This window comes from Protobothrops mucrosquamatus, unplaced genomic scaffold (assembly GCF_001527695.2).
Source record: "Protobothrops mucrosquamatus isolate PMUCROS unplaced genomic scaffold, P.Mucros_1.0 scaffold953, whole genome shotgun sequence".
In the NCBI taxonomy this organism is placed as follows: Eukaryota; Metazoa; Chordata; class Lepidosauria; order Squamata; family Viperidae; genus Protobothrops; species Protobothrops mucrosquamatus.
In genome coordinates this window covers 396,878-421,941 of record NW_015387198.1, presented here as the reverse complement: position 1 = coordinate 421,941, position 25,064 = coordinate 396,878, and the positions used below count along the sequence as shown (strand labels likewise).

General features: G+C 42.9%; 1 protein-coding gene across 1 annotated transcript in view; it reads left to right on the top strand.

Moving 5' to 3' along the window:
* The first annotated feature begins 2,725 nt into the window (after positions 1-2,725).
* Positions 2,726-25,064, top strand: part of PHYHIPL (phytanoyl-CoA 2-hydroxylase interacting protein like) — a 39,725-nt gene continuing 17,386 nt past the window's right edge. Inside the window, exon 1 of the mRNA XM_015819572.1 lies at positions 2,726-2,831. Coding sequence (XP_015675058.1) covers positions 2,726-2,831 — 106 coding nt within the window. The remainder of the gene's footprint in view (positions 2,832-25,064) is intronic.

Genomic DNA, 25,064 nt, shown 5'->3' with positions numbered 1-25,064 from the left:
TCCTATATTTTGAGCCCAACGTTGGAGTTGCTTCCTGACAGTCATTTGTGTGGGCATTGGAACTGTTAGGAAGATCCCAGATTAACATCGTTCATCCCTGGGAATCTTTAGGTCATTTTTTTAGACAACATGGTGTAATATTTGAAGCTCTGTTTTATTTTCTTGTTCCTGCCATATTTTAGAAACCACCAATATATATCTTCCAATCTGTCACTTACTGGAAATATGAATCCATATGGAGGTGGTGGAGACAGCATGAAAGGATCAGATGCTTCTACACCATATTTCTACCTGTGACTCTCCAGGACCAGCACCTTGTTTGTAAGCTTCCTGGATACATTTTATGGAAAATGACAGGAAAGACCTTACATACTATAAGACCCTGAATTTTTGCAGGTAGAAAATATTGGGGAGTAGCTTGAAGAGTCACCACTAGGATATCTGATTCCACTTGAAAAGTCACCACTCAATAATCTGATTTAATTATTGACTTTGGTTGATCTTAGAAACCAAAGGGGATTGGTTTTAGTAGTTTTACTACTACTATTACCAGTGCTCCAGTCGAAAGCCCTTTACGGAGCTGTGGGGGAGAAGAAACAGCTTTAGGGAGCCTCCGAGGTGTTGTAACTTAGAAGAGTAAGCGAACTGTTGTAAGTTGAGGACTATCTGTACTTTATCACTTTTTTCTTTCTTTCTTTCTTTTTGGTCATCAAGTTTTTGACACCTTGCTAGGCGACTGGTGGTACTCGGATATTGCCATATCCTAAAAGTGGTACAATGGGTGAAAAGATTGAAAAGCCCTAGACTAGAACACCTCCAAGGTCCCTTCCAACTCTATTATTCTGTATTCTAATAAAATTAACTGAGTGAATATAGCGCAAAGATTAAAATGCTGGCCTATCATTGGATAGAGCCAGCCTCCTTCATAAAAGTGTGGTGGGAAATCTCAAGGAGAGGCTGAAGAGGGCACGATCTACTAACCTCCAGGGCTGATGCCTCCAGCTTCCAAAAGATAGCTGTAATATGGCCACCAGCCATCTAGTACCTCTCAACTTCCTAGCTCAGACATGTCAAACACAAGGCCCGGGGGCCGGATGCGGCCCGCAAAGTGGTTTCATGTGGCCCACGAAGCCATCCTGGAAACAGTGAGGGAATGGCCCCCTCTGCCTTGGCCCTGGCCCAGGCTGGTAGGAGCCAATGTACAATTTTGCAGTGGCCATCTATGCTGAAGCGCATTCAGTCTTAGCTCCACAAGGCCATCTGGAAACAGCGAGGAACCAGCCCCTGCTGCGTCGGCCCCGCCCCCTGGGTGCATGCTGGGGAGGTGTCACCCTTTGTGAGGAATGAAGAAATGGATCATGCCTTGGCGCTTGCCCCGATCCCCCCCCCTTCTGCCAGAGACCCTCAGATCTGTCCCACTTCTGCCCAGGCCCCCACAGGCACCCTTGACGTGAATATTGTAGAGCTGGCCATGCCCATCCAGTAGGCCACACCCACTCCATTCACGCCCACCCAGTAGGCTGCACCCACCCTGGCCACACACACTCCCCCCCCCAGGGCAACCACAATGCTGATGCGGCCCTCAATGAAATTGAGTTTGACACCCCTGTCCTAGCTGGACACCTATGGAATGACGAGCTGCCACCAAGGAACTAACTCTCTCTTCACACAAGAGCTGAAGGGGAAAACCAAGAAGGATCTTCACCCTGCAGTTGGTGTGACTTCACTTTTCTTACCGTTTGGCCCGACCTTGCATTTCAGCCCCTGCTCCACTTTCAACCCAGAAAGGGGCTTTGGGGCTTGCCTGGAAGCCCCATTGCAAGAGAGACTTGCAGAAGAAAAGCTGGAGATGAAACCTGCCTTGCGAGTCCAAGACCCGGGGCAATCGCGGAGTTCTCTTGAAAATGCGTCAACGGGGCAAGCTCAGCGCCCGACCCAAACCCTGAAAGCGGATCCGGACCCAAAGGATCGGGAGGGACGCTGGGGGCAGCGGTGGTCAGCATCGCCGCAGCCCCCAAAATGGCAGCGCGCCCGTGGGTCAAGCTTGACGTAAGCAACGGGGGGGGCGAGAGGAGGGGAGGGGGCTTCAGGGGCTCAACACGGCCTTGCACTCCCGGTAAACGGGGGCGTGGGGTGGGGGGAGGACGGGCGCTCTGCATCTAGACGCTGCGAACGGCGGAGCGAGGTGAGCAGCATCGGTGCCCTCCTCCTTCTCCTCCTCCTCCTCCTCCTTCTCCTCTCCTCCTCCTCCTCCTCCTCCTCTCCTCCTCCTCCTTCTCCTCTTCCTCCTCCCCTCCTCTCCTCCTCCTCCTCTCCTTCTCCTCCTTCTCCTCCTCCTCTTCTCCTCCNTCTCCTCCTCCTCCTCTCCTCCTCCTCCTCCTCCTCCTCCTCCTCTTCTTTCTCCTGCTCCTCCCTTCCCGCGCCAGCGCAGGGCTTGCCAGGCCGTCCCTCTTTCCCTCCTCTAATCCCCGCCCGCTGCCAGCCAGCCAGCCAGCCCCGGGGAGGGACGGCGGGAGGGAGGGAGAGCGCGGGCGCGCGCGCGCGCCTCTGCTGCACCGCGCAGTTCCCAGCCAGTCGGGCCAGAGGCAGGAGCGCTGCCAGGCTGTCGCAGAGGGCGCCCTCTCCCACCCTCCTGGCCCCCCCGCTGCCCGCCCGCAGCTCCGAGGGAGGGGGCGAGAACCCAGCCCAGCCCAACCCAGCCCAGCCCAGCCCACGAGTCGGGAGGATGGAGGTGCCTCGCCTGGACCATCCCCGGAGCAGCCCGGCCAGCCCCTGCGAGGATGTCCTCAAGAACCTCAGCCTGGAGGCAATTCAGCTCTGCGACCGGGACGGTGAGTGGGCGCTTCTCTCGGGGCCTTTGGGCGCTGAGGGGCCGGTGCCAAGGACCCCCACACCCCCACCCCCATTCCCAGGCCTCCTACGGACCGCCGCCGCCGCCGCCCCCTTCCCGGCGCAGCCCGTCCTTGCAATTTGCAGCTAACAAAAGGATTATTTTTTTTTAGAGGGAGGGGCGGGGGAGCGCCTGTCTGTCTGCCTGGAGAGGAAGAAGGGACCGCCGCGGCCAGGTTGCCTCTTCCTGGCAGAGCCCGGCGTTGCTGCGGCGGCTTCCAAGGGCCGCCAAGGAGGGGCAGCGGGCTGCTCGTTCGCGCGGAGCCTTTTGGAGAGCCCCCGTTGCGCGCAGGGCCCGGAGCTCCTGGCGATGCTCCCTTGGGGTGGAAGCCGAAGCCCCCCACCGTGGACCCAGGGCGGATCAGCCCCTTTGCGGTGCCTTGAGTGGTGGGGTAGACGTGAGCCTGGGAGGAGGTGATTTCCGGGGAAAGGCGGCTGTTTTCTAGCCCCAAACCTGTTGCGGATCCGCCCGATGCGCTGCGCGGTTCCGGGGAGCCTCCGAACTGGGTGGTGACCGACCCAAGCGGGCGGTGGGGGGGGGGAGGGCGGAGACGCCGGGAGGGGAAAGGTGGCGGCGAAAAATGAGAAGCGGGCGGCTGGCAGGCTTCAGCACCCTGGACAGGGCTCGGGTCCAACCGGCCTCCATTGAGTGAAGACCCGCCAGATGTGGCGCTTGGGTCCGCTGCTCAGCCCTTTGTTCTATACCCGCCCAGTTCCAGATGTTCGCCTCCTGGGAAGCTGAGGGGCTTTGGGAAGGAGGGTCTTCCCATCCGAGGGAGGGCAGCTCAGCCATCCCTTATTAATGAGCCGGAAAGTTAACCATGCTTAACCAATGAAGTTTAGTTTTCACGTGAGCAAAGGGTCAAACAAGCCAGCTTAGAAGGCTCTCCAGTAATCGGTTCTGTGTTAGTGGTGCCTCCGTGCCCACGGCTTGCAGTGATTATGCCACTTGTCAGTCCTCTATATTTATGTGTTAGTGCACACAAAACCCAACCTGTGTCCAGAATTTAATATTTTAGAGGATTATCTTCCAGAGTGTCGTTTATTTTTAATTTATTTATTTGCTAATCTGCTTTCCTTCTCCCTTCTTGTTTAATGTACTTATGAAACGGCTCTAGTGATCTTCTGAACATGGGGGAATTTGATGAGAAATGTCTCGTCTCTAAATACTTAGCCTATTTGGAAAAAGTGTGCTTGAAATGGATCCTGGATTTTTCCAAGGCTGCAGACGAAGTCAAGCAACAAAGAAGGATGGCCAGAGCCAGCAGTTTTAGAGGGAGCATCACGTACTTAAGCATTCTAAGGTTGGGCATTTGTGCAGCCTCTGGGTTTAAAACAGCCTTTTAAGATTCCGCACAACAGTCCACTATTACAGGGTGGCTATAATGGGATAATTACAAAGTATTTCAGATTGCCACTGCAATTACTTCGAAATCTTAGCTGGAGAAAGCTTTCTAGATCAGAGTGGGCAGTGACATAGTAGTCACACTTCATTTCCCTTATGAGAATATTGATCATGCAATATCTTCTCCTAAATCTGATCTGATTGTTCTGTTTCCCTCAAATGCCAACTTAATGTGAGTGTGGATGAGAGAGAGAGAGAGAGATGTGTTTTTCCATAGTTGTTGTAGTCGAGTCAAATTTGAGATGCTACATGTTGAAGACACATTGTGCAACTTTCTTGGTCTCAACCAAAGTGGTGTGAAGTAGATGAAGTTCATTGGAGTAGGCTGCTCATTGGCACAGCACAGAGTCTAATTTATCAAGCACAATCACCTAGTAACAGCTTTATTGGTGTGTTCTCTCTTCTTGGATGAAAAGATAGGACAAAAAAGTAGCAGATGGATATCAGAGGGAATATGATATGCTTTCTCTTTGATAGGCCTTAGATGTCCAGCTAATGCCTGCAAGAATTAAGATGCTCTCCCTGTAATGCTCCAAGGGCTTTTCCCACATCAAGCTCTTGGTCATTCCTTGAGAGACCTCTTTTCAAGGTTTCTTTTAGTGAAATTGGAAAGAAGAAAAGAACATGCATTTTTATGTGCTTTGCATGGATCTTGAAACATATTTAGTGTCCAACAAGTGTCCTGTAGGAGTCACAAATGCTTCTATGGGGGAAGCGCAGAAGTGCAACACTCTTTGGCAGAAAGACATATCTTCATTTGCCCACACTCCTTAATACAACATAAATAGCACTTCTTTTTAAATAAGGGGTGCCATTTGTCAAGCATGCTCTGATACAAAGAGTATTTCTGAGGTTCTGGTTTCTGTGAAAACTTGATTGAAATGAATGGTTGTTTCACAACAGCCTTTTGAAAGAGGATGTGAGTTTGATTGGTAAAATCTATATTTCTTAAAAATCCCCTGGGTGTTCAGCTCCTCTCAAACTGACAAAAGCTTTAATTTCACTTTTTTTTCGGCCAGTAAATCTATGCAAGCCTTAACTAATAGCAGGCTTACAGAATTCAGCAACGCAATCTTTATTTGATTTGATTTTTGAGGCTCTTTCATGCAAGAGAACATGCAGGTTTTCAAATTAACTTTTTTTTTTTAAATTTGCACAACTATCTTGTTTATGGAAAGTAATTTCACATGGAACTTTTTTGCTCACAAAAACCTCATTGTGTGTTTTTTTTTAAAGCAAGACTTTAGGAAACTGAAAGAGAAGTAGAAACGCAACTGGTCCAACTACTTCCTCCTTAATGCTCTCCTTGTTAGAATCAGCTGCAGTCCCGTTCCCACTTATTTTGCTGAATTCAGTCTAAAATGTTTTTATTCCATTCAACTCCTTCTAATTCACAGATATCTGTGTCCTGCGCTTGACATATCTCTCTGTTGTTTATTTGCATCAGTCTTTCTAGCTGCGCAGAAATTGGAAATGTCTTGACAGTGTTGAACGATTCCCACATATTTGGTTCTTTCGCGATCTAAACATTTCAACATATTTTTTTTGTGAGATACACCCACACCTCCGAGTGCTCATTCCTGAGTACAAGAATATGTGGATCTTCTTTATAAGTTCATTTCGCAGTCAGAGGGGCAATATATATCATTTTTATGTTGGGAAATATGAATTGCAAAATAACTTTCCCCAATTGAAAATGAAATGCAAACATTTAGTAAAGGAGCATCAGCCACTTATACTTAAAAGATCATTGAGAGGGTACCCAACTTAGCCTTATCCTGAAGGTGCAGAAATATTGTTATAGAATCCTGTTTTCGCTTCTGATCATAAATACCCCTTTGGGTCTTCTTTCCTTTAAATTCATAAAAACTTCATCTCTAGGCACCTCCAGGCACCTCCTAGTATGATTATCATACTACCTGTGCAGCACAGCTTTGTGAACGTACAGTATGTGTATAAAACAGGGTTGGACAAAATCTCCTAGAATTATCCGTTGGATTTTATATGATGATGTGTGCATGAGAATATTTTTCTCGTGTAGTACCCATGGAAGTGTGGATCTTAACTCTGTTAGGAGAGTGTCAAGTGTTGGGGAAATCAGGAGATTCAGACAGTTCAGATGTGTATATAAAGATTTATTGCAAGCTTAAGCTCTCTACAAGAATCTGAGCTACTAATTGTCAAGGGAAATGAGCAGGAGATAAGAAAGGCATTCAAAGTAGGCTGGACTTAGATTTCTCGTGAGCACGCAGGGACTCGTGATTTATGACGTGTTTGACCCCTTCCTCGGGCTCAGCCTGGTCATCTCCTACATCAAGCCAGCATCTTAGATCCCACCACATCTAGCTAAATCCTTCTTGGAAGGACTGTGCATATCACAAATAAGGACTAAGAGTACTGCTGACTGTGGACACATTGCCCCGTTTCGTTCCTTGGCATTCCATGGATCAAGGAATTGCCTTTTAGTGCCCACCGAAACATCTTGGAACATCACTGACTGGAAGTTACATTTAGTCTGGAATTTTCAGGAGTTCTAAACCAGTGGTTCCCAATCTTTGCAGCTTGGTAACCCAGCTGCAGGGAGGGGAGAGGGAAATTGGGCCACGCAAGTGGTGGGCCAGCGAGCATGCACGCAGCCCTTGTGCAAGTAGCAGGCCAGCATGCATGCATGCAGCTCAATTTGTGTGAGTGGTGGTCTGGCATGCATGCATGCGAGTGCCCACCAGTCTGCCACTCACACAAGTTGAGTTGCGCACACATGCTCTGGCCAGCCACTCACGCAGCCCAATTCTGAATAGGCCATGGCCCATTAGTGGGCCATGGACTGGGGGGTTGGGGACCCCTGTTCTAAACAACATATTTCCAGATGTTATTCGCCAGATCTTGCTGGAGTTCATCCACTTTGCTTTCTTGTCCTTCTATATATATATTTTCATGAAGTTGTTTTGTTGAAGTTGATTCATGATCTATGGTTGGCTGTACTATGGAAGCAGGGGGATCATATGTCCACTCCAAAGCCATGGCCACATTACAGGTACTCCTCAACCTACGACAGTTTGTTTAGCGACTGCTTGAAGTTACAATGGCACTGGAAAAAAATGGCTTATGACCAATCCTCACACTTACGACTGTCATAACATCCCCAAGTCACGTGATCAAAATTCAGATGCTTGGTCACAGGCATGGATTCACAGGGTCTGCAACATCCTGAGTAGCAACAAAGGTTGTGAAATCAGACACAACTCCATTAACAACCTTGCTTAGTAACAGAAATTCTGGTGCCAGCTGTGTCATGTTCTTTAAAATCCTATTGGTTGCTTCTGTGGTGCCCATTCGCTTCAGTGGCATGTCTTTTTAATTGCTTTTTAATTTATACCTCACTTTCCCGTCAACAAATAATATTCGTAGGAATACTTCAATGTGAATGTCATCTTCCAAGCTTTTTTTTGTGTGATTGTAAATAGATTCTCTCGCGGCTTTTCTTCTGACATGCGACTTTCAATATCTCTCCCTTTCATTTGGTGCTTTGTTTTATCTAGGGTTTTTTTCCCCTTTAATTGCTTAGCAACCATTCAGCTCTCCTTCAGAAAAACCGTATTTGTATAAAATACAAATATTATCCTGATACGTCCATATGTTTGGTCCATAACCTTTTCACTGAACGAGCCAGAGGCTTAAACAGAACATTTAAAAAACTTGACGTATTTTCTCACTGTGAGAATTGGTGCATATGTCTGCGTAAGTCTCCCACTTGGCACTGGATGCTATTCCTAATTGACCTTTGTCCTTCCATTCATCGTTTCGCATCTGTTTTCTCTTTTGGCTTTCTAGATTTCCCGGCTTTGAAAAGAGCAATCTAGGACTGGGCTTTTAGACACCAAGGCGGCTTACCTGGGTGATGATGAAAGCCTGGGTTCAAGAGCCCTTGGGCTTGCTTTGTGCTGGTGGGAACTCTCCAGCTCTTTGGCCAAATTTCTTTCTTTTATTGCAACACCACTTTCTCCAAAGAGGCAGAGAGGGAGCCCATTAGGTGCATGATGTGCAAAAGAGAGCTTGGCCTCTATGATGCACAGGGGCACCCCTGTTTCTGCATTGCAACATCTGTTTCAGCAGGGCAGTGCGCAAGTAAAAGCTCGAACAGCATTCTTCAAAATGAAAAAGGGTCTTCTGCAGTCACGACATAAGCCTAAGACTGAAAATCAGGCATGTCAAGATGCTATATTTTTTCTATCCTGCTCTATGGAGTAGAGAGTTGGTCTCTGACAGAAGGCCACCTGAAGAGACTAGAAGCATTTGAAATGTGGATTTACAGGCGGCTGTTACGTATAAGCTGGGTTGACAAGATCAGAAATGAGGAGGGGATAAGCCGCCTGGGAAAGCCAAGGGAAATCATCAAAACAATTAAAAAACAAAAGTTAGAATATTTTGGACATGTGATGCGACACCCAGAAAAATACGGCGTACTCCATTGAATCCTCCAGGGAAAGATTGAAGGCAAACGAGGTCCAGGCAGAAGAAGAACATCGTGGCTTCAAAATCTAAGGGACCGGTTTGGACAAAACTCAGCAGCACTTTTTCGTGCGGCTGCTGATAAAAACAGGATCGCCAACAGGATCGCCAACGTCCGATAACGGATATGGCGCAAGAAGAAGAAGTGTGCAAGTAGCAGTGAAGGGTGGGAATACACAGCTGTGTGGACCATGTCAGCTAAACTAGCCTGCTGACTTCAAGTCAGTGCAGGATTCTGCTTCCAAGTTGGTCCCCAGTTCAACGGCTTCCCGACAGGTCCAAGTCTTCATCTTGGCTCAAGCAGGAAAGCATCCACCTTTGTTCTTCAATTTTCCCACATATATCTCTAAACTGCCTTTTGAGTCTTGAATGCCTGTCCATCCCTCTGTCTCATATCCCCAACTCTCCTTTTTAACATTCCGGGTTTGTTGTGTTCCTACTCCATTAATTCTCCTTCGCTTTTTGTATCCAGTGCATTTCTTCTTCTTCTTCTTGGCATGCTCATTTTAATTCTACTCCCTCCTCTGATTTCATTAACACCATGGGAAAATATCTTAGCAGCATGTTTGCAGGAGAACATACTCTTTCCATTCATCCAGTGTCCACCAGCTTCTGGTCATTGAAATGCAGATTCAGGTAACATTTCATACGGTATTTTGGGGACCCAGCAAGTGGTGACACTTAGCTGACCTGATCTAAGCAGAGTCGGGCCTAGTTAATATTGTGCTGGGGGTTGTGTGAATTTCCATGACTCTTAAACTAGTTTGGGAAATCGAATCTGCAGTATTAAATATCTTCCATGTCATTGCCAAGAAAATGGCATGGATACAGTCATCAAGACTCACAGTTAAGTTGAGGATGTCTTTACCATCAGCACTCAGAAGAAAAACACTAAACTGCTAATAATAATTATGTCATAGCTTTATTTTCTCTGCTAAGGAGATTGGCAAATCCAGTGCCAATTATGCACTCTATTTTCTTCCATACATTTCTAATTTGAAAACAAACTTGGATTTGTATATTTTTTTACATTTGTCAGCCCTTTGACAAATATGTGATTCAGGAGGGAGGGCATACATTCGTATGCAACAAAAATTCAAGTGCAATTAAACAAGAACTGTAACAATTAATAGACCATCATCAATATGCCTCAAAATGCCTCAAAATGCAGAGTTCCTATCATCCTGCACCCCATTATTCCATAGGGTTCATCTATAGTTAGAGTGGAGGATAGCATCTCTAAAAGCCACTCGTGTTTATGAGATGCGAAATCCACCATCTTTCTATTTGACTTTGAGCCACTTACCCGTTCTCGTGTCAATCTATCTAAGAGTTAGAATAAAATATGTTAATACTCCCATCTGTACAGAACTGAAAGTCTAGAAGCAATGCTGAGCTACAAGGATGATAACTAAGAGTAGGGTAGGGTTATCTTTAGCAGCAGCATAGGGGAGATGGCCGTAGTAGAACTGGACAGCCTCTTTGGTGGTCTCTACGTTGAGAACTGGAGGGATTGTCAGACAGGGAGCTTTTGCTTTCTCAAGTGGTCACAGATGTTCACCAAAGTCATGAAAATTATTGAAGGACTTTCTTTATAACTTTTCCACCTGATTGCCAGAAGACTTCTACTTGACTAGAGTGGCTGTTTCTGTAGTTATTTCACAGTAGGACCCTTATCATTTTAATGGTGTCTATGAAATCTTCCTTCATGTTGGGGCAATTGTTTTAAATAACGACACAAGGCAGTCATAAATGTTAGCTCTTCTTTGGAACCACTATTTAAATCTTGCATAGTTTCTCTGTAGACAGTAGCTTGGAATACTCTATGTCAAGGGTAGGCCACCTTGGCTCTTTCATGACGCGTGGACTTCAACTCCCAGGATTCCTGAGCCAGCCATGCTGAGGGGAAAGGGAGAGGTTTCCAAGCTGAGCCATGCCAGCTCAGGAATTCTGGGAGTTAAAGTCCACGTGTCATAAAAGAGCCAAGGTTGCTACCCCTGGTCTATGTAGATAAATTTAACAATTCTTGGTATTCATACAGTGCCTTAAAATGTTCAGATGACATATGACTGGTAAATCCTATATCATAATCAATAGGATTCTGTGTTAGTAGGTAAAGTACTTGTTTACCCAACATTATAAACAGGTAGCAAATGAATTGTTGATGAGCTCCAGTTCAAGTAACCAAACGTCTTCAGATTCCTCTGCCAACAGTCTAAATTTCATGGTACCTGGAGGTTATTTACCCAGGGAAGACATTTCTGATTTTGGTAGTGCTATAGCACGTACAATAGTGGTAGAGTGCAGAGTAGCAGAACCTCACTGGTTTCTTGTGTGGATGGGTAACTCGGGAGAAAGGAGGGACAATATTTCACTGGTCATTTGGTTGTAGGGTTGTTATTCGGTTGAGTGCAACTGAATAAAAAAACTGCCATCTCCTTCAAGTCAAGCTCTTCTCTGGTAGCTTTGTGAAGACATCCAGAACAAGAGTTCTTGGCCATAATGCTACCTTTGTCATCTTCTGAGATGTTCTTTTCACTTCTCTGTGTAGCCTAAAGGCCCAACATTTTCTGGAGGTCTTCATCATCATCAAGTATTCTGAAGATAAATGAGAGAGTGTGGTGTGCTATGTGTTTTTTATTGTTGTTGTTGTTGTTGTTGTTTCTTTTTGCATGATAACAATGCTATGTGGGAAAAAATCCTTTTGTGATAGATAGATGATAGATAGATAGATAGATAGATAGATAGATAGATAGATAGATAGATAGATAGATAGATAGACAGACAGACAAACAGACAAAGACAGACAGATGATAATAGATGATAGATAGATATAAAGATAGATAGATAACAGATAGATAGATAGATAGATAGATAGATAGATAGATAGATAGATAGAGAGATGATAATAGATAGATAGATAGACAGACAGACAGACAGATGATAATAGGTGATAGATAGATATAAAGATAGATAGATAACAGATAGATAGATAGATAACAGATAGATAGATAGATAGATAGATAGATAGATAGATAGATAGATAGATAGATAGATAGATAGATAGATAACAGATAGATGATAATAGATGATATAGATAGATAGATAGATAGATAGATAGATAGATAGATAGATAGATAGATAGATAGATAGATAGATAGATAGATAGATAGATAGATAGATAACAGATACATAGATAGACAGACAGACAGACAGACAGACAGACAGACACAGAAAGGAAAGGAAAGGAAAGGAAAGGAAAGGAAAGGAAAGGAAAGGAAAGGAAAGGAAAGGAAAGTTGGAAGTTTACTCCATGAGCTTTGAAGCCATGTGTTTTGTCACGTCTCTTGACCGACCTTGAAATAATAACTTTTCACTTGTTAACTGGCCCATTGGTAGCTGAATCAATTTCCATTGTGGTATTTGTAGCTGAATCATTAATCAATGTTAGTTTTATTGTTATCACAAAGTGTTCCTGTCTCTCTTCACGCTTGAATGGAAGTACTATTTTGCATAGATGGTTTTGGAAATAATAATTGCGTCTCCAAAAAAAAAAAAAATCTGCCGAAGGCTTCAGTGAACCTTGGCAAAGTTACTCCAAGCTTGGGGAAAATGTATTGCTGGAATACTCTAAAATGACCTACTTTAGCTGTTTTGCGTATCAGATGTCTAAAGAAACGACCAAGTGCATTATCAAAGCTCAACAGCCCTTTCTGACACTTGTCTATTGATTGATCTCTGGGCTGTGGCTTTTTACAGCCTTCCATGAGAGAGAAAAGCTGGGTTTTAAAAGCTGTTAAGTTCTACTATCTTTTGGTAGTTTTTTTTTTTTCTTGGACTGCTATGAGGAGGAAGAATCTCGAAATGCTCTTCAGCCTTGAAAAAAGTGGGAGTTTTCCAACTCAGCCATTTACTTGTGCCAAATCTATATTAAGAAAATACTTAACTGAAGGGCTGTGCTAAATATGGTGTTCCATCTACAGGGTTTATTACTGTGTGCATCATATTGTGATATATTTTCAACTAATATTGATGTGTGTGCAAATTGAAGTATTATTTCTCTCGCAACATCTGGGCAACAGGAAGGGCCCCCCCAGATGTTTTGGGACTGCAGCAGCTTCCATCATTTCTCACTCATAGTCATACTGAGAAGGACTGGTGGCAGTGCTGTAGCATCTGGTGAACCCCACATTGTTTTGCCTGGTTGCAAAAGCAGGCATCAAGTAATAGTCTATTTTTCCTATTGAGAAAAAGAATTGACAGCGAAGATGTAGGAATGGGCACGGCAAAATGTTCAGGTATTTTTGCCGTGATTGTTCACCTGGCTTTTAAATTCACATGAAGCTGAATTCTTTATCAAATACAACCACTTGTTTTGCTTTCTCTATTGCTGTATTGCAGTCTTCTTCTGCCTTAAACCCAACTTAAACCTCTGAATATTTGTAGTCGGAGGACAGCCTATTTCAGTTCAACTCACCAATTCAGTTCAGATTCAAATTTGAATCAGATCGATTCAGTGGTTTCATTCAAACTTCCAAATGAGGTCACTTTGACTCAGCTGCCCAGAACAAGTCGAAAAAAGGGTTTTGATTATGTGGAAACCGAATCAAATCTCTGAATTAATGTCTTATATACCCATCATTTCAAGTCCTTTGGCCACCTAATGAGAAGGAAGGACTCACTGGAGAAGAGCCTAATGCTGGGAAAGATTGAGGGCAATAGAAGAAGGGGACGACAGAGAATGAGGGGGCTGGATGGGGTCACTGAAGCAGTAGGTCTGAGCTTAAATGGACTCCAGAAGATGGTAGAGGACAGGAAGGCCTGGAGGAACATTGTCCGTGGGGGTGGTGATGGGTCAGAACCGACTTCACAACTAACAACAACAACAATACCCCTAATTATTAGACATCTAATCCAGTCTTGTCATATTTATTTCTTTAACACCAACAATAAACAGAGGCAGGATTTTTAAACATCTGAAATATCATCCACCTTCTAAAGAGTGAAACATCCTTTGGCATGATGGCACATCCATCCTTCATCTCATAGCAAATGAAAGTCCAAAGACCAGCAGAGTTTGACCTCGGTTAAGAAGTAAACTGAGAGTCCTACAGTGGCATCCATCTCATTCTCATATCCTTTTTGTTGGTTTTATGAAATGCATGCATGGCCTCAGTCCTAATGGACTCTAGACAGTTTCTGGAGTCAGACGTGAGACCCTGGAGACTACAGAGACAGGTCCATATCATCTGCTTGTCAAGATGTTCAGGGATAGTTTGCCCTTGCCTTCATCTGGGGGCTGGAGAGGAAGACTCTCCCAAAGGAAGGATTAGAACAGGGCTTTTCAACCAGTGGTACGGGTACCACCTGTGGTACATTGGCACCTGGCAGATGGTACATGACCATCCTAGAAAAATGGTAGCAGGGGAGGGGAATGAGCTGAACCAGTGGCAGCACCGCACAAGCCTGAGCGAGAGATGGCTGGAGCTGCAGGGCTGTCAGGGCTCAGCGGAAGCGCCAGGATCAGTGCCACTTTCCAGGTGATCGGCGCTTCTTTGGGGCTGTCAGGGCTCAGTGGAAGCACCAGGATCAGCGCCAGGCTCCAGCTGGAGCTCGGCACTGATCCTGGTGCTTCTGCTGAGCCCAGAAGAAGCACTGATCAGCTGGAAAGTAGCATTGATCCTGGCCCTTCTGCTGAGCCCAGAAGAAGCACCAATCAGCTGGAATGTTGCAGCCTCTCCAGGGTCTTGTGATTTACATTCAGATGCTTGGCAACTGATTCATATTTATGATGGTCACAGTGTCCCAGGGTCATGTGAAGTGACCGAAACCCAGCAGACAGGGGGAATAAAAACCAAACACCCCCCACCCCACCCCCGCTGCCAACCCTCAACAGAAATGCTCACAACAATGAAAACCTCGGACAGGAGGAAGAGCGCCACCGGGTGGGCCGGCAAGTGTCTTGCTCAGCTGTGGCTTGGGGGGCACTTTTTTCAGTGCTATTGTAACTTTGAACAGTCACTAAGCAAACTGTTGTAAGGCGAGGACTACCTGTACTTTATCACTTTTTTCCATTTTATTTTTTTTTTGTTCATCAAGTTTTTGACACCTTGCTAGGCGACTGGTGGTACTCGGATGTTGCCATATCCTAAAAGTGGTACAATGGGTGAAAAGGTTGAAAAGCCCTGGATTAGAATTTGGGTTTTTTTCTACTCTGAGTCCAGCATCCTAATCGCTAGACCAAGCAAGGTCTCTTCTAGGCAATTTACAATGTGTGTTATACAGTAGGACACTAACAATGCAATGATCTAAGATCTAAACGACATATAATGCCTGCTTGGGGGAATCCCAAGCAGACCTTCCCCTATCTATCTGGGTTAGATAGGCAGATTTGATTAGAAAAAGGTGGTGTCTTGGATAGTCAGCCTCTGAGTCATTAAGGGTTTTAAAGGTAGCAACAGCATTTCAAACTGCACTCAGAAATAACCTGGCAACTGAAGCTGCTGCCACAGTAACAGGGCAGCATTGAAGCTGACCAGTAAGGATGCAGGAGGCTGACTGGTATCTAGGTGGACCTCAAGGGAAGTCCCGTCTACAGCAGATTACAGCAATCTTAATCAGAGGTGACAAGGAAGAAAGAGCTTGTCCTGTTTGCATCCTGCTTTAAAGAGTGAAGCCTCTCGTGGCACAGATGGAGTTGCTGGCCGGAGCCCCCCCCCCCTTGGCTCTTCTAGCAAGGGACGTCCCAGATGGCGAACCTGTTAGGTCTGGGGAATACAACTCCACAGAAAAACAAAAGGAGCCATTCCATCCGGAGGAATATCCTCAAATTAAATTGCCAGGCTCAGAATAACATTTGTGCCTGGAATCTTATCACTGACTTTCCAAACTCAGGCACGGCGAAGCTCGTAATGGCTTCTCATAAAAGATTCATAAATGAAGTCAAACACTTTCTTCTGAAATGGGTTCCTGGGACAATATTACAGTGCCCAGATTTAAAATCTTACCTCAGTTTAGCTCTTGCAGTGCATCTGATGAAGTGAGCTCTTGTCCTATAATAATTTTTTTTATATACTAGCTGTACCCGGCCATGCGTTGCTGTGGCTCAGTCTGGAGTGTGTTGCTTTTACGTCCAACAGATGGTGCTGTTTTTCAAAAAAGCATGTTTTTACCTGTCACAGGTATAACATCTATATAGGTATATATAGTGGGAATATAAAAACACGCGTGTATTCGAATGCAACGTTGTGTCAAAATTTCAAAGCAATCAGTGAAGACGTTTCGGAGATTTAAGATTTTGAACAAACGAACATTTACATTTTTATTTATATAGATAATTGGGAAAGGTGCTAGCAAACCCCTCCTGGTTTTTGCTTACCATAGTCTAACATGGCTCTACTCGTAAAATACACATGAAGTTCTACAAGATTTACCAAGTCAGTTAGCATTCAAGAATCTTTCAGAATTTGGGCCTTTTTAACATTTTTTTTTTAAAAAAAAAATCAACTCTTGGCTTATATAGTGGGTTGCAAAAGCTTTTCAGGGTAATTTAGTGGTGTCGTAAAGAAAAACGTTGAGCGTCAATGCTCTTTTTCATGCTGTCATGTAATCTCCAAATCGTCCCATTGTGGTTTAGAATTTCTCCTTCACACTTTCCTATTTCGTAACATTTTTTAAATTATCTTTAGATCTCCTCTTCTGTCACAATATACCCAGAAGAGCTGGTTTAGGTATCTTCAGAGCATCTCTAAATGCTTATATGTCAGAATGAGCCACTGGGGGCTGGAGAAAACACTCTACAAGGTTGCTACCAGTAGCAGAAGGAACTTTGAGAATGGAGAAACTTCCATGTTTGTTTAGGGAATGTCAGGTATAGAGTGAAAATTATATCTTTCAGGTAAAAGTATTGGGTTGGCTTACATGAGAAAAAATAGACTTAAATATTTAAATGTAGTTAACTTTGAGAAAATCTTAACCAGTAAGAATGTTTAGAACATTGTGGGGGAAAAACAAATGTAAACAAGAACTGTAAACAGGATCTATGATGAGACAACAAAAATGACTAGATAGAAAAGGAATATTATATTGATGTGATTATTATCTGTAGAAATATTAGAAAACTTTTATACTCAATCGTCATTCACTAAAATAACAAGAATTGTATTAACTTAAGGTTGATAAAAGAGAATATTATGGGAAAAAGAGGAAATCAAGTAAAGTTATTATGTGGATTATAGATTATAGAAATCAACTGTTAGTGAATGTTTCTTAAATGTAAACCCAGACAACACACTATTTACCAAATATTAAAGTGATTATGTTAAAAAAAATTAATAAACATTTTTTTTTAAAAAGAAAAGAAAAGTATACCTTTCATTTGATGATAATCTATCTCAATTTACAGCAGTTAGAAAGCTGGGAATGAAATGATATGATGTCAAAGTGTAACTCTACACAGGTACTCTCTCAAATCATGTTGCTTGTTCTAGAATTTGTTCATATCTTCAAATATTCAAAAGAAATATATATATTGGTAACTATTTCTTTAGTCATCCAGCTCAAGAGACAAATTAAAAAAGTTTTAAAAAGCTCTTTAAAAAGCTGAAGCCATTTTTCTTCATTTAAATCTCAGCAGATGTATCTTGCAGAGTTTCATCTCATTTTTAAAATTTAATCTTGGGAGAGTGTGTGTTAGGCCCACTTGCCAAGGATATCAGGGACAGTCTCCTGCAACCAACCAGTTTGCAGAAAGGAATCAAACAATCAAAACCACCCATTTTATTCTTTCTACAACATCTTAGAGGAGTGGTTTTAAAACCAGCCAACATATTATGTGCAAGTATATAAATCCAGCTATCCTGTTTTCTATTTTTCTGAACCCCAAGCTTTTAAAATCATGTTTACAATAACAAGGATTATGATCTTTGCTGGTTCATGAATCACACTCAAGTATAATGCCAGTTGTTCAGTTTCAGCTTAATGTAGCAACATGACTGTTGTGCTTTGTAAACCATGGTATATGGCAGGGGTAGGCAACCTTGGCTATTTTATGACTCGTGGACTTCAATTCCCAGAATTCTGGGAATTGAAGTCCATGAGTCATAAAAGAGCCAAGGTTGCCTACCCCTGGTATATGGCTTCGTGTGTAATGGAAACCTAGCCAACCCTAGTTTTATTAAACCAAAGTTCATTAAGCCATGATGTGTGAATCCAGAAGTTCCCATTGGGGCCTAGCTCTACTGTTGTATATATGTGAAATTGTCCTCAAATTTCTCCTTGGCCTAAACAGAGTTTCCCATTCAATCCCAAAGCAGATTGCCAAATTGATTTGCAACATTCGCACAATGTTGGGGCTCATTTTTAAGTGTAAGACCCAGTTTGGTATGTTAGTTAGGATCTTTCTTTTCAACCCTTAAGAAAAAAAGAGTCTGGAATGCAGTTACATATATCTACATGTATGGAAAGCAAAGAAGGACGTTTTGAAGGGGACGACCCTTGCACCCTTAAATATTTGGGGGCAGGAGTTGGTGAAAATGTGATGGTGCACATTCTCTCTTTTTGAGAAGAACTGAGATGTTTGGTTTATGAAGGAAATTCAACAAACATGAAGTCCTTGAAGATGGCTAGACAGCATGCCTTGTAAAAGAATGACTGCCTTGTAGATTTGGGGCACTTTTTATCTTTAATTACTTTTTGATAATTACAGTGTATTGATTCATATGCAGTTCTCTTTTCCCTTCGGGGGTTTCCTGCTATGCAGCAATGCATAATAGATCTCCCTCTATACTATTACTATTATTTCTTCTCCTTACTCTCCTCTTTCCTCTCCTCCTCCTCCTCCTCCTCCTCCTCATCCTGCTTAGTTTTGTGGTGGTTTGGAATATTAAACAGAATATTTACCCAGGAATTCTACAATTTTTTTCCCCTGAATCGGTATGAAGATGCCCCCTAAAATGCAGATTGCTTTAATGATGCATGCTTCCACTATGCACTTAGGGTAGGACACCTGGCCAATAAGTAGAGCAATGCTTTGATTGAGTAAAGAGTTGAATGACTATGTTGGCAACGGACACGTTGTTTGGGCTTGATGGTGCGGTCAAGACTTGGGCCTCGAGATGCTTTTGATGTTGCTTCCAGCATTGCAAACTTTCCTCTCCAAGAAGTCCAGAATTTGCAAGGTTGGCAAAATTTGACTCTAGTAGTGACAGGAACCAAAATGACAGACACATCGGGGTTTAAGAGAATTTGGGAGAGTGCAACCCTGAGGCCTGTTTCAACCTCCATTGTGCTCAATTATGACCTCACATGCACCCAGATGCACGCCCTCCTGTTCATCCTTCTCCCTGGAACTCAATCTGAGTGCCCAAGTGAATCCTGGTTACTTTATTTTAGTTTTAATTTTTCTGAGAAGGCTCTGGGAAAACCTTTTAGTTCTTTCCCCAATGGGAGACTTGTTTTCTCATCCATTTTTGCCCGGAGCATTCCCATCCTCCAAGCACGCCCAAAAAAGTCCCCCACCCCCAAGAATTATGAATTTCATGGCTGAGGAAACTAATGGGAAGTAAGAGACGATCCAGGTTGGCATTTAAAACTCTGCAGGTCCATTAGGCGCTCATCCTTTTTCCAGCAGAAGTCCTTCCGAAGAACGACCTTGTCCATCCCTATTACGCCGCTCTTGCGCAAGAAGAATTATATAACTTGGGGGGAGTCATTTGGGGCGATGGTTTGTATGGCATGTTAAGATTTCCACCCTGCGATCTAGACAGAATTTTGAAACACTAGTGAGAGTTCAAAAGCCAGACACTGGTCCTTCAAATTGTTTTGGTCTGGGCTGCCTGTTTTTGTGGGCTTGAACTGTTTTAATTATTTTACCCTCTTTTTTTGGATCGGGTAAACTGTCCAGAGTCTTCTAGAATAGATACCCGTGTTAAACTGAATAAATTAAATTTATGGAGAGAGCTCAAGGAAAAAGCAGAAATGTCATCCGATGTTGCTTCTTGCTGATCCAATCCACTCAAGACAGTGTGTTGAGACTTTGTCTTCTTCTTTTTGTGCCATATCCATTATCGGATGTTGGCGATCATGTTGGCAATCCTGTTTTTATGAGCAGCCGCATGAAAAAGTGCTGCTGAGTTTTGTCCAAACCAGCCCCTTAGATTTTGAAGCCACGATGTTCTTCTTCTGCCTGGATCTCGTTTGCCTTCAATCTTTCCCTGGAGGATTAAATGGAGTATGCCGTATTTTTCTGGGTGTCACATCACATGTCCGAAATATTCTAATTTTCGTTTTTTAATTGTTTTGATGATTTCCCTTGGCTTTCCCAGGTGGCTTATCACCTCCTCATTTCTGATCTTGTCAACCCAGCTTATACGTAACAGCCGCCTGTCAATCCACATTTCAAATGCTTCTAGTCTCTTCAGGTGGCCTTCTGTCAGAGACCAACTCTCTACTCCATAGAGCAGGATAGAAGAATTGATACCCATGTTAAACTGAATAAATTAAATTTATTAAGAGAGCTAAAGGAAAAAGCAGAAATGTCATCCGATGTTGCTTCTTGCTGATCCAATCCACTCAAGACAGTGTGTTGTCCCAATCATTAAAACACTACCTTGATTTTATCAACAACTTGCTTTCCCTCTTTAAGACTCCCTCCTTCTCTGCTGGGGATATTAGATGGCAGAGTTTGAGGAAGTGGAAACTTACCTGGAGAATCCATTTTGTCATTCTTTTTTGCACATGGAAAGTCTGCATGGCAGCAGAAGCCTGAAGTAACAACTGCAGGGCCTGGGAAAATAATTCCCACCCCTGGGATGCATTTGTCATCTCTCCCCACCCCCCCTTTTTTTTTTTTGACAAAAGTCCACAGAGTTGATGAACAGTCACAGGCTCGTAAGTACAATTCAGGAATGTGAAATCACCAAGGGGTCAAATGTTATCACGTCAAGGTTATATATTTTTATGCGTTAACATTTTGATACAAGGGAAGTGGAAGGGCATCATAACACATCAAGGACTTTAAAATATGGTTAGGGAATTACTTTGGTTACATTTTGGAATGATATCTTACCTCCGGTGGGTGAATACGGTCCCCTCCCTGTCATCTTTGCAACAGCCCCAGTGAAGTAGGCTAGTTTTCCTTTGTAATCAGGGATGACACTTTTATTTGAAGATCCTGAAATTACAGATGATAGCGCTGTGGTTACGCCAGATCCAGTCCTGTCTGCTGTGTGTTTAGAAGGTTAATCAAGGGTCCAGACTGATAGCGATCCAGCCTTTAGAGATTTTTAACTGTAGGAAAATTAGCCACAATTTATCTTTGCAGTAAACGCTTATAGAAGCTTCCTAAGCATCTTCCCCTAATTCATGTAATTATTAATGTGAATTGGCCTGAAACCTATTTTTAAATGTAAAATTAGACCCTACTTTAATTGCAAATAATCTTACAATTTGCTTTTATTTCCCAAGTCCCCTAGCATTCATGTTTCTTTTACATGTAACTCCAGCTCTTTGCATGCGACTTTAAGCAATATGCTCAATAGTGACCAAGAATAGTCTTTGAAACGGGTTCTTTGTACATTCCCTTCCCATCAATTTCATGGCTGAATTCTTTTACTTCCTTGCACACCTCAATCTTAAATAATATAGATGGAAAGGATCTTGTAGAGAAGACTTCTAGAAAAAACAATTGGTCTTCTCTTTGGTCCTCAATCCCAGATCCAAATTTATGAAAAGAATTATGATTGTCCCACCAGGACCATTGATCACTGGAATTCAAACAGGTGCAATCTCAAGAGATCCAGTGGTATCCTGCTGAGCTGAGTTGACTTTCTGATGGGTTGACCCCTGAGTGTAGAATGAGCTTGAGGATCACCGTTTCCATCTTGCCATTTATAATTTGCTGGGATAAACAGTTAAAGATAGCTGTATCTACATTTTGCTGTTAAGCACAGAAGGAAAATTCAGTCAGGAGTAGACTGATGGGTAGATAACACATGTCATGTTTTTCATGTTTGATCTATTTGATATTGTATTTGTTTGTTAATCAAATTTATATAGCCACCCGTTTGACCAAAAGCGACTTGAAATTAGTCCATGATAACTTCTCTTGATTACTACTGTTGAAGGAAAAGTCTTCATCATGGTTCAGTCCAAGCCGGGAATAAACAACATGGCATCTGCTTTAGAAAGAAAGTTGCAGTTTATTGAAGAGGAGAGCCAGACAGAAAGATGGCTCTGGAAGAAAAGAGAAAAGCACATGTAGGGAGTGGGTTTTTATACCCTCTGGGGCTCTTGAGGTTGTTTCCTGTTCCTGTTTGAGGCTTTGTATTTCCTGTGTCATGTATTTTGACCTGTGCCCTTTTGGCATCTGTGGGTTAATCCTAGTATGTCCTGCCTTAGAATTTGGGATTGGGTATGTAGATTTTAGGTGTTTTTGTCTTCTTAATCTTCTAGCTGGGGGCCTCCAACCTTCCTGGATGATTTACATCTGCATTTCTACAGAGCTGGTTTCTGCTTGGGGGAGGGAGACTTGGGGCTATTAAAAAAACTGGGCATGCTTTTCTGCCTCTTTAAGATCCTTTGAGGAAATATAATATTTTGCTCTTTTAATATTTCCTTCTCTGGGGGGAGCTGACTTCCCACACTATCGACCATCACCTTTTAAAGTAGAGGTGTCCAACTTTGGCCATTTTAAGACTTGTGGACTTCAGCTCCCAAGAATTCACTATGACTGGGGTTGAATTCTGGATGTTGAAGTCCACAGGACTTAAAGAGGTCGAAGTTGGCCATGCCTTCTTTAAAGTTTCCACGTAGGTGTGCTATAACATCCATATCATTTAATCCCAAGATGTTCTGGAGAAAACATCTGGGCATAAGAGGGGGTTGGATACGTGTTCAGAAAAGCGACTGTCCAAGTCTTAAAGTTATTTGCAGGTTCAGCTGAAGTTGAGGGATGTGTAAGACAATGTGGCTTGCAAGTCAAGAAAATGAGTCAAAAATGGGCGATAGCTGCCAGTTTCCAAAGGATTGTTCATTGTGCAGTTGACTTCTTGTGAGGCTTTGGCTGTTTGTTCTGCAAGGCAAGGAAGTAATGAAGAGTAGGAGTCCGCTAGCACAACATGAAACTAACATGGTGTTTGACAACTGTGATCCTTTTGAGTCACTGCTCATATGGATAATAATTTAATTATACAATTAGCCATTTGTGAATCAAGGATCTGAGAGGAGAGGGCAGAGAGACAATTGCTTGCAGCTTTCTCCGGAGGGAGTGACTCAGACATTGGCACCTAACAGGACTGTGGGATTGGATTATGCAGGCCTGTTGTTCCTCTGAGAAGGAAGCCTTTGGGACAATCTTTTTAGGAACTGCCAGGGAGCCCCCACACCTTGTGATGAAAAAGTGGAAAGGCCAGAAAGAAATAGGAGGGGGGTCAGAGAAAGGCTGCACCTCTCCACCTCGCCAAACCTGTCTTCAAATATTATCCATGGGAAGGAAATAATAATAATAATAATAATAATAATAATAATAATAATAATAATAATAATAATAATAATAATAATAATAATAATAATAATAATAATAATAATAATAATAATAATAATAATAAAGTTGGAAGGGGCCTTGGAGATCATCTAGTCCAACCCTCTGCTCAGGCAGGAAACCCTATACCATTTCAGACAAATGGCTGTCCAGTCTCTTCTTAAAAACCCCCAGTGTTGGAGCATTCACCGCTTCTGGAGGCAGGTTGTTCCACTGGTTAATTGTTCTAACTGTCAGGAAGTTTCTCCTTAGTTCTAGGTTGCTTCTCTCCTTGATTAGTTTCCATCCATTGCTTCTTGTCCTGACTTCAGGCACTTTGGAAAATAGCTTGACTCCCTCTTCTTTGTGGCAGCCCTTGAGATATTGGAACACGGCTATCATGTCCCCCCTTGTCCTTCTCTTCATTAAAGTAGACATACCCAATTCCAGCAGCCGTTCCTTATATGTTTTAGCCTCCAGTCCCCTAATCATCTTTGTTGCTCTTCTCTGTACTCTTTCTAGAGTCTCAGCATCTTTTTTACATCGTGGTGACCAAAACTGCATGCAGTATTCCAAGTATGGCCTTACCAAGGCCTTGTAAAGTGGTATTAATACTTCACATGAAGTATTAGTTCAGCTTGAGAGATTGTCTATTTTAGCCCCCAGTTGGGAAAGGGCGAAGGATTTTGCAAAGATGATACATTTTCTTTTTCTTTCTTTCCTTCTTTCTTTCTTTCTTTCTTTCTTTCTTTCTTTCTTTCTTTCTTTCTTCATTTATTTATTTTAGTGAGGTTGGCAGGAAAACCATCAATGTTATAAATGCTCCCTCTGGAAAAAAACAAACAAAAACAAAAATCAAGTCCCATCTTAGACCTTCTGTTTTCTTTTAGTTGCTCAAATGGCCATTTGCATGAATCAAATCAGATTTGTGTGTGTGATAAGCAAAGAAATGGCTCATTAATCCAAGGAAGAAGAAAGCAGACGTCGAAAGTACCAGACCGTGAAAAACACAGAGCTTTCATTAAGAGGGAAAATGGAGAGGGAAAGAAATGTTTTTCTTAGGTTGGATAAATACGTTCCTCAAACTGTTCAGTCTATTGCGTCAGTTGGGAGCTCAGCCTTAAGTTTGTAAATAGTAGTTAAAAAATAAACAAGGCAGATTTAGCGTTTGAGGAAATTCATTTCCGTATAGAACAATTGAAATCAGTTGCCCTGATGATTACGTATCAGTCTTTGGGGTTTGAATGCCGTGTCCACTTAAAATGGCTCGTGAAGACTAGAATTCATATTCACTTCCCATGCTGTAGATCAGTCCTTGAGTTACAACCATTTGTAACGACTATTCGAAGTTACTACAGCACTAAAAAAAAAAGTGGCTGGTGACTTTCCATACTTACGACTGTGACAGCATCTCCGTTCAAGTATTATTTTTTTTTACTTTATCAAATTATAAAATACGGAAAGATAAAGAAAAATGGAAATAATGAGAAAATACGGGAGGAAAATGGGAAGAGGGAAAAGTGTCCAGTAAAGGGAAAAGAAGAAGAAAAGCATTGATTTCAGACTCCTTTTGACAGAGTAGAATAAGGTAATAACATACAATCCAAACTTTTTACTTTTACATAATAGTATTTACTAGCCGTTTCTGTGACAGGAAGACCATAACAGCATCTCCATGGACTTAACCATAATCTCCTCTCTCTCTCTCTCTCTCTCTCTCTCTCTCTCTCTCTCTCTCTCTCT